Source organism: Carassius auratus, chromosome 8 (genome assembly GCF_003368295.1).
Source record: "Carassius auratus strain Wakin chromosome 8, ASM336829v1, whole genome shotgun sequence".
NCBI lineage: Eukaryota > Metazoa > Chordata > Actinopteri > Cypriniformes > Cyprinidae > Carassius > Carassius auratus.
The window spans coordinates 23552878-23568308 of NC_039250.1; the positions used below are offsets into that span (position 1 = coordinate 23552878).

Genomic DNA, 15431 nt, shown 5'->3' on the forward strand with positions numbered 1-15431 from the left:
TCAGGGCAGAAAACATCTCCTCGATGTTAGGAAGAGCATAAGCATCCTTAATAGTGCGGCTGTTAAGCTTCCTATAGTCGATGCATAGTCTGATCTTTCCATTTTTCTTTTTCACGACAACCACTGGGGATGCAAAGGGGCTCTCGGATTCCCTTATTATACCAGCATCCAGAAGCTCTCTAAGGTGTTGTCTGACAGCTTCTACATCGCTGGGGTGTATCGGCCTGGATCTTTCTTTGAAGGGCCTCTCGTCCTGCAGATGGATGGCATGTTTCACGGCGATGGTATGGCCAAATGACAGCTCATCAAGCGCAAAAACCTCAGGAATGGAGTTCAGTTTATCTCGAATGCGTGTCTTCCACTCCTCTGGCATTGGGGAGTCATCCAGATTGAATGAATGTTTGCCATTTGATGTTTGTGAATCGACTTGTGCAAAGGAGGTCATGGGCATTACACTTTGAACTGCAGACACTTGACCAATAACACACTTTGGATGTAGGGTGACAGTGTGATCTGTGGTGTTGCTGAGGACTACAGGGATCTTGTTTGAAGCTCTTGTGTTTATGTTTATTAGTGCACACTGAATGAACAACCCACCCGGCAGGAAGGAAGATTCAGGGGGTTCAACGACAAATGTCAAATTGGGTTGGCTTTTCCGACTCTAACATATCCAAAAAGACACATTTTTTGTCTTGCCGGAATAGTAATGGGCTCTTCTCCGTGCAATTTCACTAGACAAGCTTTAGCTTCTCTTTCGCGTACTCGGGCCACATGTTGGAGTAGTACTGCAAAACTGTCTGATCTTCTGAGAAATTTGAATTTGTCATAGCCTATTCCACATTGGTATAACTCAAGCAAGACATTTGTGCCAATTAAGACAGGAACCTTGCTATTGAACTGGTTTTCAGGGACAATGAGTGCTAAAACAGAAATTTGCTCTTCTGTTCCAGTAACATTCTCAGGGAAGGTTAAATTAACTTCCACGTACCCCAGGTAAGGCACTGCTTGACCTCCAGCCCCTTCAACCTCTAAAAGATTGTGTATCGACTGAACAGGTAAGTTTGACATGTATTTAGAATGAAAAGTCTCTGAAATTGTTGTTACTTGGGATCCAGTGTCGAGAATAGCATCACATTTCATGTCTCCAACAGAGATGTTCGAAGTGCAACAGGGTCCCACAAGTCCAGGCGGCAATTTATAGCCAGAAGAACTACTGCTTTCAGAAAAGCACTCATTGTGAGTCAATGCTATGGGACATTCTTTGTCCTCAGCTCCTGGTCGCCCCAAGGCAGGAGCCTCTAGAAGTTTAAAGATGATCTGTTGGCTGCCTGCTTGAACCAGAATTTGCTTAGTTTTTCTTTGAGCTCTGCATTCTTTTTCTGGATGAGGCCTGGATTGGGTTCAAAAGTGCACTTTGCAGCGATGTGGCCATCACCCCCACATTTAAAACAGAACCAGGGCTTAGGTGGTGTCGGAGATTGGGGGTTTGAGTCTCTATTGGAAGCTTGCGCGAGTAAACTTTCAGTCTTAGCAGGCGGTTCACCTTGGGCTGGATGGCTCCACACTCCCTCATGCCTTTCTCCTTTCTTTCCTTGCTGTATTAGCTTTGCAACCTGTATCTTCAACTCTGCAACTTCCTTTTCTAGCTTAGAATCTGTCTCGTGTTTCTTTGTTATAGTGGGGGCAGCTTCAGGTTCGAATAATGGCATGCTCATAATTGAATGAACATGTACAGCAGCTTTCGTGCTTCCAAGGTGCTTTTTCATGCGATCCATCTTTGCTGCTCTCCTATCCTCCTCCATTCTCAAAAGCAACAACATTTCTGGGAATGAGGGGGGATTGGGTTTCCTGTGTTCGAGCTGCAGGCCAATGATCAGAGTCTGGTCCCAGCATCCCCTACAGAACTGCCGGAGTAAGTACTTGTCAGACTCTGCAGCTGAAACTCCCCCTCTGGTTACGGCTTTGGTGAGGAGAGTCTGGAGCCGGCCCAAATAAACAGAGGGTTTTTCACCTGAGTTTTGGTTAGAGCCCAGGAAGGTAGCAAATAGCTCCTCTCCATCTTCAACCACTCCAAATGTTGACTCGAGCTGGGTGAGGTAAGCTTGAGGGGTTGCATCCGTCCCAAGTGGCTTAACAATATCCGCTGCTGGGCTGAGGAGGCTCTCCAAAATTCTCCTTACTTTCTGTGAATCAGAGACAGACACGTCCTTAAGAAGTAGGTCTACCTGAGTACGCCAGGAATCATAATCAACTTCTCCATTTGGTTTTGGCAGCCGCCCTGAGAATGTACGGATCCTGCTTTGACTGTAGCTAGACGGTGTGGAGTCACTGCGAATGAAATGTTCAACAATAACTTTTTGGACATGAGGTGGGTTAACTGTGCCTTCATCGAGAAATTGACTCCTTGTAGCAGTAGTTGGGATGTTGCGGGTGACTGCATCAAATGGATTAGCAATATCATTGTTGGTTTGCATATCACCATCTGCACTGGCACCATTTGTGGAGACACCAACAGGATTTTCAGAGGGCTGTGGCTGAGTATCTGGGCTTTGCGGAGGGGCAAGTTCTGTCTGGGGCTGGGCACTCTGCAGTTCATTTTGAAGTGCTTCTCAAAAGCCAGCTTTACAAATTTCAGCAAGAGAGCTCAATTCAGCTAAACATCTCTGAGCGAGTTCTCGTCCTAGTTCTTCCTGGCATAGCTCACGGACTGTCTTGACACACCAGGTAACTGCTGGATCATTGGGACTGGGGCGGTTACCTAGTTGTACTGGGTCAAGTCTGGATATTGTTCGCTCTGCTGTGTATTCAATGAGTGCACGGGCTCGGGGTTGTTCTGGGTCATTGGGAACTCTGACTACTTTCATAATGTCCCCGTAAACTTTAAAGAACTCTGTAATGTCATCATCAGAATAGGCTTCGTCTATGCCTGTGACATATAAACAACTAGACCCATGCACCTTAAACTGATTACAAAGATCCATTTTGCAGTAAACGCGGTCTTAGTGTACTTCAGCTTTGGGGTGGAGTCTATTTACACACTGTACCAACCTCCTGGCTAGGCTCGCCACCAATGTAACCCTACGGTGCTTATATGCAGGCTAACAATCTATTGTAGGAGTTATCTAAATCTAGATTCGATGAGGAGGTTGGTTATGTACTAATCATATGGTCAAAAGACTCACAGATTCCACTCCAAAAGAAGCACAGGGCAATAGATTAAAGTTTGAATGTAGCTCTTCAAATTCCTTATTTCCTTGTTCAACATTCAATATTTAGTTCAGTTCACATAGCATTAGTACCACCGATGTTAACAAATCGGTTACAACTTTTGTGATCTCATGAAACAAACAAAAGGGAAAATCCTTCAAAGGAAAAATAAAATGTTACCCTTGAGTGCACTCAAATATTTTAACTGTCCAACCACCCCTTCAATACTCAGCATCCATATCAAACCACCCAATGGAACCGTTGCAGCGCTGTTAGTTGAGGCAGTGGACCAGGGAAACAGGCACCAGGGCAAAAAGAGAGGAATCCAACTTCGGTGGAAAGAACACCAGGGATCCGTGACCAGAAGAAGCCTAAAAAAAAACAAAAAAAAAACAGTCTACACAAAAATGTGCAGAAAATTAATTAATGTTCAACTAAATGTCATTTTTTCCATCTTTTCATCATTTAAGAGTCCATATGTTCAATAATACAACTTAAAATTTAAATCAACCAAATGGAATTGGACAAACAAAATTACAGTATAGCATAGTAACTCAAAATTAACGTACTTGACTCAAACAAAATTATTTCCTTTCAAAATGCATTTTTCATTATACCAAAATATACAACAAAATGTACCTGTGTGGTAACATCCACTGCTATTGTAGCCAGACTGTTTTTTTTAATCCACTGTAACATTGAAATGTAAACTTCTTAGTCATTTCACAATTTTAGCTTCAAGCTAATCAACACAAAATTATAGTTTTCACTCACCGAGATAACTTCGTTTTACAACAGGTGTCGTCTAAATTTCAATGTAGTTCAACCTCGAGGATATAATTAGTTTTCTAAATCAATTTCAATCGTAATATTTACTTCTGCTTTGGCTCCCGTTTTCCAACTTTTTTCAAGGCAGCTCGAATGGCAGAAAACAGCAGAAGAAGAACGTTTCATTTTGCACTGCCAACTAGTGGCGAACTAGATATTGCATTTTACCCTAGTGTTACGTGTTTGCATTAAAGGTCATTTCAGGACTTTATTGGGGCAAAATTTACAGGGTTACAGTAACATGAAGCGCCAAAAATCAATGTGCACTGCAATGTCGGCTGTGGAATCCATGATAAAAATGGGTCACATGTAACTAGAGCTGGAAGCATAAATGCCAATTCAAAGTGCATGCATTCATGCAGTGCAGGAATAGAGACAAGAAACCCCTGCTCACTCTGCAGCTCCAGTCACTATGGCATTAGGTTTTTCGTAAAAACAGCTTGCCATAAGGCTCTACTCAGATCAGAATCAGAATCAGAATGAGCTTTATTGCCAGGTATGTTTACACATACAAGGAATTTGTTTTCGTGACAGAAGCTCCGCAGTACAACAGAATGACAGCGACAGAACATAAAACACATAATAAAGAATAAAAAATACAAATAAGTAGATAGTGAATGACAATATACAAATTGACAATTGTAGGCAGGTATATTACAAAATACAGTTATGTATGTACATGTATATTATGTGCAAAATTTAAGTGTATACTAAGTATATGTGTTAGATAAATAAGTGTATGTGTATATAAATATAAAGTGTAGTGTGTTCACAGTTATTATCAGCTGTTAATAAGATGGATTGCCTGAAGGAAGAAACCGGTCCTGTGTCTGGTCGTTCTAGTGCTCAGTGCTCTGTAGCGTCGACTAGATGGCAACAGTTCAAAGAGGGAGCGTGCTGGATGTGAGGGGTCCAGAGTGATTTTGACAGCCCTTTTTCTCACTCTGGATAAGTACAGTTCTTGAATAGAAGGGAGGGTTGTACCAATGATTCGCTCAGCAGTCCGGACTACCCTCTGTAGTCTTCTGAGGTCAGATTTAGAAGCTGAGCTGAACCAGACAGTTACTGAAGTGCAGAGGATGGATTCAATGATGGTGGAGTAGAACTGTTTCAGCAGCTCCTGTGGCAGGTTAAACTTCCTCAGCTGGCGAAGGAAGTACAACCTCTGCTGGGCCTTTTTCACGATGGAGTCAATGTGAATGTCCCACTTCAGGTCCTGAGAGATAGTGGTGCCCAGGATCCTGAATGACTCCACTGCAGTCACAGGGCTGTTCATGATAGTGCAGGGGGGTTTCTCCTGAAGTCCACGATCATCTCCACTGTTTTGAGCGTGTTAAGCTCCAGGTTGTTGAGAGTGCAGCAGACAGCCAGCTCTTTTACCTCCTGTCTGTAAGCAGACTCGTCACCGTCCTGAATGAGGCCGATGAGTGTGGTGTCGTCTGCAAACTTCAGGAGCTTGACAGAGGGGTCCTTAGATGTGCAGTCGTTAGTGTACAGGGAGAAGAGCAGTGGGGAGAGAACGCAGCCCTGGGGAGCTCCGGTGCTGATTGTACGGGTGCTGGATGTGTATTTTCCCAACCTCACTAGCTGCTGCCTGTCTGTCAGGAAGCTGTTGATCCACTGACAGATGGAGGTGGGCACGGAGAGCTGATTTAGTTTGGGCAGGAGGAGGTTTGGGATGATCGTGTTGAAGGCCGAGCTGAAGTCCACAAACAGGATCCTCACATAAGTCCCCGGTCTGTCGAGGTGTTGCAGAACATAATGCAGTCCAATGTTTACTGCATCGTCCACAGACCTGTTTGCTCTGTAGACAAACTGAAGAGGATCCAGCAAGGGTCCAGTGATGTCCTTCAGGTGGGCCAGCACCAGTTTTTCAAATGACTTCATGACTACAGACGTTAGAGCCACAGGCCTTTAGTCATTTAGTCCTGTAATTTTGGTTTTCTTAGGGATGGGGATGATGGTGGAGCTTTTGAAGCATGAAGGGACTTCGCACAGCTCCAGCGATCTGTTGAAGATCTGTGTGAAGATGGGGGCCAGCTGGTCATCACAGGATTTCAGACAGGCTGGTGTAACACAATCTGGGCCTGGTGCTTTTTTCCTTTTCTGCTTCCGGAGATGTGAGCTCCCCCACTGATTTGTTCCAGCTCAAGCATCAGCGGAGCATCAGCGGAGCTGAAAGACAAATTAATAGCCGGGTCGACTTATGCTTGGTAGCACAAGGCGTCAAGACCATAATGCAAGACAAAAATTGGCTGCAGAATTCTTAGAGTCTGCGCCCAGAAGCAGTTCACAAAATAAGTGCTGGCAGTGTAGGACCAATTCAATGCACGTGCCTGCATCAGTGCAGCGCAAAAGTAGAGAGAGAGATAGGAAAACCTGTCTGCTCAGCTTTACAACCTGAGCCATTATAACATTAATGTTACAAAAGGCTTGCCACTTAATATTTCAGCTAATTAAAAATCTATTTCAACCATGGTAAATCGTTGCTGTATTATGGGGTGTAATAGCGCAACACGTAATCGCCATGAGGAAAACAAAATGAGAATGGATTAACTTTAGACCGCTTTCCTGCTAGGAGGCGCGACCACGGAGACCATAACATCTGAATATTAATTTATATAGCTTAAGTTAACATTGAAAATAAGGGAAATTTCTTGGGTTACACATCCAAAATACGGGAAATTTCAACATTCATAATTTTGTTGCTATCCCTCTAACAGGATAATTTACAGGAAAATACTAAATCGGGAAGACGGCGGGAAAAGAGCTCAAATACGTGAGAATCCCGGATAAAAACGGGAGGGTTGACAGCTTCTAACTACACTTTTGTTAAAAGTAATTACATGTGTGAATGGTTGTTAGCACTAACGTTTACCAAACTACCAGCTAGGTGTAGCGCAGCTTACCTTTGTCCAGATTACTGTAACGTATACTGTTTGCTGGTTTTATGATCTGCAACTCCTGAACATATCCATTTGTGAACTGCACATGAGACTCCAATGACTTGTAGCTTCGGAACTGTCCTGAAGAGTAGGCGCTCATAAAACAAACAATGTAGCATAGGATATCTGTAATGCAAAAGTGCGGCAGCAAGTCGTCATTGGTATAGTGCCGATTTTGTGCACATACCGGTCCCTGACATCCCTATTTTGTGTATCCCTTTAAATCCTACAACCTTTTCGCAATTTTACCATCTTTTCTCTTTCTCCCAACTCTGCTTCTTCTCGTTCGACTTGCTGTATATTTACATTCGCGAGGCTACCAACAGGGCCGCCACGTCCCAGAATGCAAGTCGGCGCCCAAGCAGAGCTGAACAAATTTTATATTACTCCGGCAGACCAACGCTTGGTAGCATGAAGCGCCAAGACCATGGTGCACAATATAATATCTGTTGCAGGAACTCTTCAGAGTTTGCGTCTAAAAACAGTATACGAACAAAAGTTGGAAGCTAAGAACCTGCGCAGCTGATAAGGGAGAGGGAGCAAAACCCGCCTGCTCACTGTTATAACCAATTGCTATAAACACGTGAGGTCTTCAACTTGCTTCAGCTTGACGCAGCAGCGGAGCTGAAGGAAGTAGTCATGCAACAAATTATTGGTTTCAGAAGCGCCAATATCACAGTGCACAACAACATCTGTGCAGGACCCCTCAGAGTCTGCGTCTAAAAACAGTACACGAACGAGAGTTGGAAGCTTAAGAGCCAAATCAAATGAACGTGTCTGCATTACAGTGCAGCAGGTAACGTAAGAGGACAAGGCAGGCAAACCAAGCAATTGCTTGGGGCCCGAGCTGGCCTGGGGCCCCAAGACAACGACTGGTTAAGAATAAAATGCAACGACACTGTGTGAGCGCCCCTTTGATCGTCAATGCAGTAATGTGTAATGGCATTTTTATCGGGATCCCCCTCAAGGGGGCCCCTCTCAGTAGTCGCTGACAGCAGCCAGCCAACCACGTGATCTCACGTGATGGACTAATATCTGTGAATATTAAGCCGTAACAGTCTATTTAAATATGAATCCTGCATGTTCTGCGTGTCTCTGTCAATGAATGGAGCAGAAGCGCGACTTCCTTTATTAACACACACTGAAGCGCACGTGACGGTAATTTCAGCGTCTGCTGTCAAACTAAATAAGACGAGAACACATGAACAACATCTCCATAACTGCTCTGACAGCCACTTCATGAGCATTTGACCTTTTGATTTGAGTAAAACTAGCGTCACATCACATACACAGAACTGTAAAGGTACGACAACCCGTCAAAATAAAAGTCCTGTTTTAGACAAGTATTTGCCAGAGATGTATTACTATTGTTCAGCAGAATGTACATAGCCTACTACTAAAAAAAAATCAAACTTTTTTTTTAAGGTTTAATCACACAAAATATCTTCCATGCTTTATTTTTAATAGTAAATCCCCATTGTTTACCAAAAAGTTAAGTTTGCTTAATTTTCAATAATTAAAATATAAATTAAATTAATGTTTTGTGTTTAATGTTTAATGTGCATCTCAGAAAATGCTTTATTTAAAACCTCAACTGAATGGCACTTAAATGCACTTAATTCATCTGTCAAACTTTATTGTCATTGTTCACAGTACAAGTACAGACAGAGAAACAATGGATAATAATTAAATGTTTATTTTTGATGTATGCATTGCATTCTATGCATTTTAAAATAAAAAAAATAATAATTTTCTAAAAAAAGGAAACTTAGTTGTTCATTTTAAGAGACCCAGGAGTCTTATTTCCTCTAGCATAATTAATATTAATAAGCAAAAACACAATTTATCCGATTACTTGATTATTCAATGGAATTTTTGGTAGAATACTTGATTACTAAAAAATTTGATTGCTACAGCCCCAGATGAAAGTGGCATAGCAAATAGCATGCTATACTATTCCACCGTGATAATCTATTTACCAAATGGGGGTTATGAAAACCACACAATAAATTCCTTGCATCAAACATTAGCTTGGGATGTTTTTAAGCATAGGTAGTGAAAGCAGCTGCCTGCATCCCTTCCCTTCTAATATCAAAATATGGAAATGCTAACATATCTTAAATTTTTTCGGTAAACTTTATAATAAGTAAAAATACTGTTTGCTAACAGTTAAATTACAATTAACTCAAGATTAATTAACTATCAATTTACCATCTATTAATAATTGTTATTACAAAGTGTCTACCATCTAACTTAGTTAGAAACTATGGTTTGGGGAAACGCACCCCTGAGCTGTTAATAGTCACCTCTTTCAATATGCTAACAGTAAAATGGTAAAATGTACTTCACAGGTAATTTCTGATTTTTTTTCAATTATTTTCCCAGCTACACCATTAACTTCATCCTCAACATCAACAGATGCATCACTTCTCAGTGCTGATGTTTCTTCTATATAGCCAAGTTACCACAAGCTCTATAATTATAGCTGATATTTTGCACAGCCCAGAGTTTAAACTGATAAGTGTGTGTTCATTTTATTAGAAAACAAAAACAGTGCAAATCACTATTGAATTCCCACCAAACTATTTTTTCAAGCAGTATTTGCACTGTAAACCTTTTTTATTTATATAAAGTGTGGGTGAACTTAAACTGTATGGCTATGCTGTGGTTCCTGTAGGCTTTGCATGTGTGTGGGGGTCGGGGGGCCTCTATGTCCATTTTGCTCGGGGCCCCCAAATTCCTTCAAACGGCCCCGGTAAGAGAGAAAGGGGAATTTAGCCACCTACTCACCTTTATAGCTTGCTATAAGAAATATTCTGAAGCACGTAAATTTTTTCACTTATTTGTTTCAGAACAATGTAGCAGCGGAGATTAAATAAATAGTAATTAGTCGGGCAAAATAATGTTTGGTAGCTTGAAGCGCCAAAAATCACATTGCACAACATGTGTGGGACACCTCAGAGTCTGCGTCTAAAACAGTAGCCTACACGAACAAGAGTTGGAAGGGTAAGCGCCAAATCAAATGAACATGTCTGCATCAGTGCAGCCCGCCATCTGACTGTTATAGCTTGCTATAATCACTTGAGCTCTTCCATTTGTTTCAACTCAACGCAGCAGCGGAGCCGAATGAAGTAGACAGGCAACTATTATTGGTAGCACTAAGCGCCAAAATAATAATAATGCAGCAGCGGAGCTGAAATAAATAGTAAGTAGTCGGGTAAATTAATGTTTGGTAGCTTGAAGTGCCAAAAAACATAATGCACAAACACCCGTTGCAGGACTCCTTAGAGTCTGCATTTAAAAACAATAGGCCTGCACGAACAAGAGTTGGAAGCGTAAGCGCCAAATCAAATGAACGTGTCTGCATTAGTTCAGCGAAGCAGATAACAGAGAAGGGGAAAACTTGTTATAAGAAATACTCTGAATTAGTATATATATATATATATATATATAGCCTAACTATAAATTTGAGAAAACACTTGATCCAAGGAGGATGTAGAGCAACGGTGGATATTATATAGTAAGCTCGCCCCTTAACCCATAGCTTACTATATCTACAACTTGTGTCGCCTGCGAGCTCAAGAGCAGGGGCTGCTGTATAGAGTAGCCTATGTTTCATCCAATCTGCAGCCGACAGAATCGAAAAGGGGAAGGATTGAGAAATAATAATAATAATTATTATTATTCTTACAGACTCAGTTCAGGGGGGTATTCCAGAAAGCAGGTTATGTGACATACCCGGGTATGTTTAAGAGTAAGTAAGCGGATAACCTCAACTTTGGGTTCCAAAAACAGAGGTAACTTTCAGGGTATGTTAGTAGTCATAGCAACTCACTCTCTAAACTTAACCTGCTCCGGAGCAGGTTATGTTCCAGGGTTAGTTCACTACAGCGAGCCTTCAATGGGGTGACAGATTATTATACAATATTACAATATGTAATATAGCCTATTTTATATATATATATATATATATATATATATATATATATATATATATATATATATATATATGATATGTTAATGAGGAAGCGCTAATATAAGTAATAAATAAGGTAATATATTATTCTAATATGATTATTTATTTTATTGGCATAAGAGTTATCTATAAATTATGTATTAAGAGGTATGCATAAATTATAAAACAATATGACAAGGTAATGTTTAACATATATATTTATATATTTTATTTATTACATGTTATATCTCACACATGGAGTGGTATTTTCTATAATGTCTGAATTCTAAATCAAAAAACATATCTGATATGACTTAATGTATAATTAGCATAAAACAAATAATACAATTTACATTCTCAAGGATTGGAAAAAAAAATTAAATGATTGCACAGCCATCAGTAAGGTGGCGATATGCACTAAGCAGGTAAACAACTAATGAACAAAAGAAGAAGAAAGAAACAGCTTGGCGCGCTTTTTCTTAGCGTCCGTTTCTATAGTGACTCGTCGATTCGTTGCTCTGTTGAGAATGTCTTGAGTCTTAACCAGGAACATACTCTGAGTTGAATGAACTTACTCCTGGACGTGTTTTTGGAACCACATACCTCGAGTCAGCAAGGTTTGGGGTTAATCAACCGAGAGTTCAGGGTTTAGTTCACGGTAAGTTAACCCTGCTTTCTGGAATACACCCCAGGAGCTCTAGTTAAGCCTAATGAGATGATCTGAATCAGGTGTTAAATAACGGAGACACACAAAATGTTCTAAGCGGGTTCCCATGACCAGCACTGAAAACTACTGCCTTAAACAATTACTTATGTCAGTGGTTCCCAATCCTTGTCCAGGAGAACCCCCAACACTGCTCATTTTAGATGTCTCCCTATTCAAACACACCTGATTTAACTCATCAGCTCATTATTGAAGACTCCAAGACCTCAACTGTTGCTCAGTGCTGCACTGATTCGTTTACTGGAAGCTACTGGTAAGTTCGGATCATTTTTCCGACTCGGACCTTTTAGTCTCGTTCAGCAAAATGAACGAAATAACTCAAAACAAGATGAATTCATTTTATCAAAATGTTACGTGTTAATTCCCTAACACATCTACTAATTACGCAAACGTTAATAACACTACAGACACTACAAAACAATAATGCGATAAAAACAGAAAATATTAATTCATTATTTACATGAGTCTTCAGTTTATGATTGGCTCACCTCACCGTTTATCTGACATGTCCCCGGCTTGAAACCAGTTGATGCGCAACTGAACAAATCTTCGTCTCGAGTCACATTAAAGATTCGTTCAAAATGAATGAATCGTTCAAGAACGACTCATCTCTAGAATCTACTTGGACTCCAGACACATCTAAGGGAGTAATGTTACGTGTTAAAGGTGACGCTATAGCAGGCATGGTTGGTAGATATTAACGATTTTTTTACGTAGCTTATTTAATGATATATTTCATTATTTTGAGCGAATTTTGCCGAAATACTTTAAGGGTGCATCGTGCTCTATGATCAGTACAGATCTACAAGGCTGATGCATCAAATGATCGTTTAACATTCTGTGAGGCACACAGTAATTCTTTAGTATGACTTCAGATGTCTGGTTGGTTTTGTTTTTCCATCTTGTTCTACAGATTTTTGCGTAATATTTTTTTAAATATCTTTATGGAATCCAATCGTTATTTGTATTGCGAGTAAAGGTACTGTAACACTTTTTTTCTTTTCTTTTTTTCATTTGGAAAAAAAATGCAAAAAGGGATGAATCAGGAAGTATTATGTTGTCTTTGGTCAGTAAGTCAAGCAAAAAATATTAAATATGAAAGTAGACTTTATATTGTAACGAAATGTTAAACGCGATTGTAGAAAAACTAAACATATGTTTTTATTAATGACAAATTATGGCTGATGTCTTTTAAAAGAGAAATGTTTTTTTTTTTTTTTTTTTTTTTTCAAGTTTGGACTCTACTTGGAATCTAATCTTAAAGTAGGCTACTTAAATACTTTACAAGCAAATGAAAGTTAAAATATAATTATTGATAAATTAAGTTTGTATTAAGGCTCCTTATATGACCTAAACTTGCCATTCATGCAAAATAGCTCGCTGCTTCCTGGTTCCATCTATATATATATATATATATATATATATATATATATATATATATATATATATATATATATATACCTTTTTTTTCATATATTCTGTTTTAAACGTAATTGCTTTACTGTGTGTGTATGTGTGTGTGTATATATATATATATATATATATATATATATATATATATATATATCTTGAGACTTGTTACAATGTGACGTATGCTCTGCCTAGAGACTTATCTTTAAATAATCAAATTCTTAATTAAATAAGTAATTGTAAAAATGTTAGATTTTAGATTTACAAATTTATATTATTTATACATTTTGTATTTTTGAATCAGCCTTATTAAATAGTTCATTGCGACATCAACTGGCCATGAAAAAGATGTGTTCTCAGGAAGTCTTTCTTTCTTGTTTATTATCTGCCTTCATCAGTGGTTGTTGCGTGAGACTTTTGTTCTTGTCGTATTTGTTTGTTGTTGAAAGTACAATGCAAGACCAGACTACTCCATATCTCATAAGTGTGGATACTACTAGTATAGATCTGTTTAAACAAATATCTTGCAATCAATACCATTGCGTTATAAATTAAGTATTTTGGATTTTGACATTTCTTTTCTTCACTCCACAGCAACTAAAGGACCGATGGAAAAAGGCAAAGTGCTTCTTTCACTATTAGTTGTCAGTATTATTGGCATTCTAGTTTTAGTGCACATGAACGGTGATACATATTACATACAAGCTCCTACAGCAATAAAAGCTCCTCTGTCAAATAATAAATTCAAAATCCTGGAAGCTTCATATCCAATAACACCCATTAGAGACTCGGAGCATTTCATGGTGTCTGCCTTTATCGACCACAGACTGGATGGGGTCATTCGAGTCATCAGTATAATCAACAGAAACCATCTTCAGCCGCTTTACTGTGTTTACTGCAATGCTGAACAAGTCTGCAAAACTGTTCACACTGAGGTCCAGATACACAGCGACCATTTTGGCTTCCCGTATGGTGCCTCCGATGTGATTTGTAAAGGTAAACCCATGACTGATGCAACTCATGTCCTCATAACTGTCAAGAAAGATTCAGCTGACCTCAAAATTGAATATCTGCCAATAAAAAATAAGGCTTTACAAGAGACTTTCAAGTTTAACTTCACCGTTTGCATTTCTAACCTTTTTGGCGACTACAACAATGTACTGCAGTTTGCTCAAACGATGGAGATGTACAAGCTTCTGGGAGTACAGCATGTGGTCATCTATAACACTAGTAGTGGACCAGACATGGAAAAGCTCTTAAAACATTATGAAACGGAGGGGATACTGGAGATCGTTCCATGGCCTATCGACCAGTTTCTGAACCCTTCTTCAGGCTGGAACATCAAGCTACACAAGGGAGACATTCAGTATTATGGTCAGTTAGTAACACTCAATGAGTGCATTTACAGGCACATGTACCAGTCAAAGTACGTTCTCCTGAATGACATTGATGAAATCATCATGCCTTACAAACATGCCACTCTACAATCTCTAATGGAAGACCTCCAGTCTGCTCATCCCAGTATAGGAGTGTTCCTCATAGAGAACCACATATTCCCTAAAACACAGTTTGAGGAGAGTGGGAAGTTCAAACGAGCAGAATGGAATAATATCCCAGGTGTCAATATAATGGAGCACATCTATAGAGAACCAAGTCGAAAAAATATTTACAATCCCACAAAGATGATTGTCAACCCAAGGAAGGTGCAGCAAACATCAGTACACTCCCCTTTGAAACACTTTAGAGGCAGTGTTCTTGTACCGTTTAATGTATGTAGGATTGTACACGTGAGAGTCCCACTGCAGGGGAGTCTTACCAAAGAGCAACTTGTTGTAGACAAAAGAGTCTGGGACTTTGAGCAAGAATTGATACACAACATTGACCACACTTTGAAACTTTCTGGCTTCTTGAAGGCTTCTGTTTGATATCGTTGTATAGAATTAATAAAAGTATGCAAATATAGACAAATATATTTAAAACATTTTTTTAAACTTGAACACATTCGTTAAAATAATAATGCATTTGAGTTGTTGCCACCGGCTCAACTGTCAAATAAAATGCTCTTTAAAAAAATAAATAAAACCATTAACAAATGAGAAAGCATTGGTATTTGTCAAATATCATCAAGCCAATAGTTTATGCATAATTAATGCATAAGTAGGGGAGACCAGGTATAGTTGTAATATGGGGAGAGTTGTACAATACCAATTCCACGAACCAGGGATAAGATAGGAGTCATGTGACATTGTCAGTTTCCTCAGGCTTCCTTTACAATCTCACATGGAGGTTTTCCAGTCTGTGTTGCTATCTCTCCTGAAGCTACAGCAGAAAATCTAATTCTGAGGCAAGAAAGTAAAAAAAA

At 39.6% G+C, this 15431-nt stretch overlaps 1 protein-coding gene across 1 annotated transcript; it reads left to right on the forward strand.

Annotated features, from left to right (window-relative positions):
- Positions 1-13746: 13746 nt before the first annotated feature.
- On the forward strand, positions 13747-14994 carry LOC113106830 (glycosyltransferase family 92 protein F13G3.3-like). The gene has a single exon (XM_026268847.1). The coding sequence runs from the start codon at positions 13747-13749 to the stop codon at positions 14992-14994; it is 1248 nt and encodes a 415-aa protein (XP_026124632.1).
- Positions 14995-15431: the final 437 nt, after the last annotated feature.

What these genes read in the sequence shown, in the direction of transcription:
- LOC113106830 (XM_026268847.1), top strand. Translation starts at nt 13,747, where the DNA reads ATGAACGGTGATACATATTACATACAAGCTCCTACAGCAATAAAAGCT.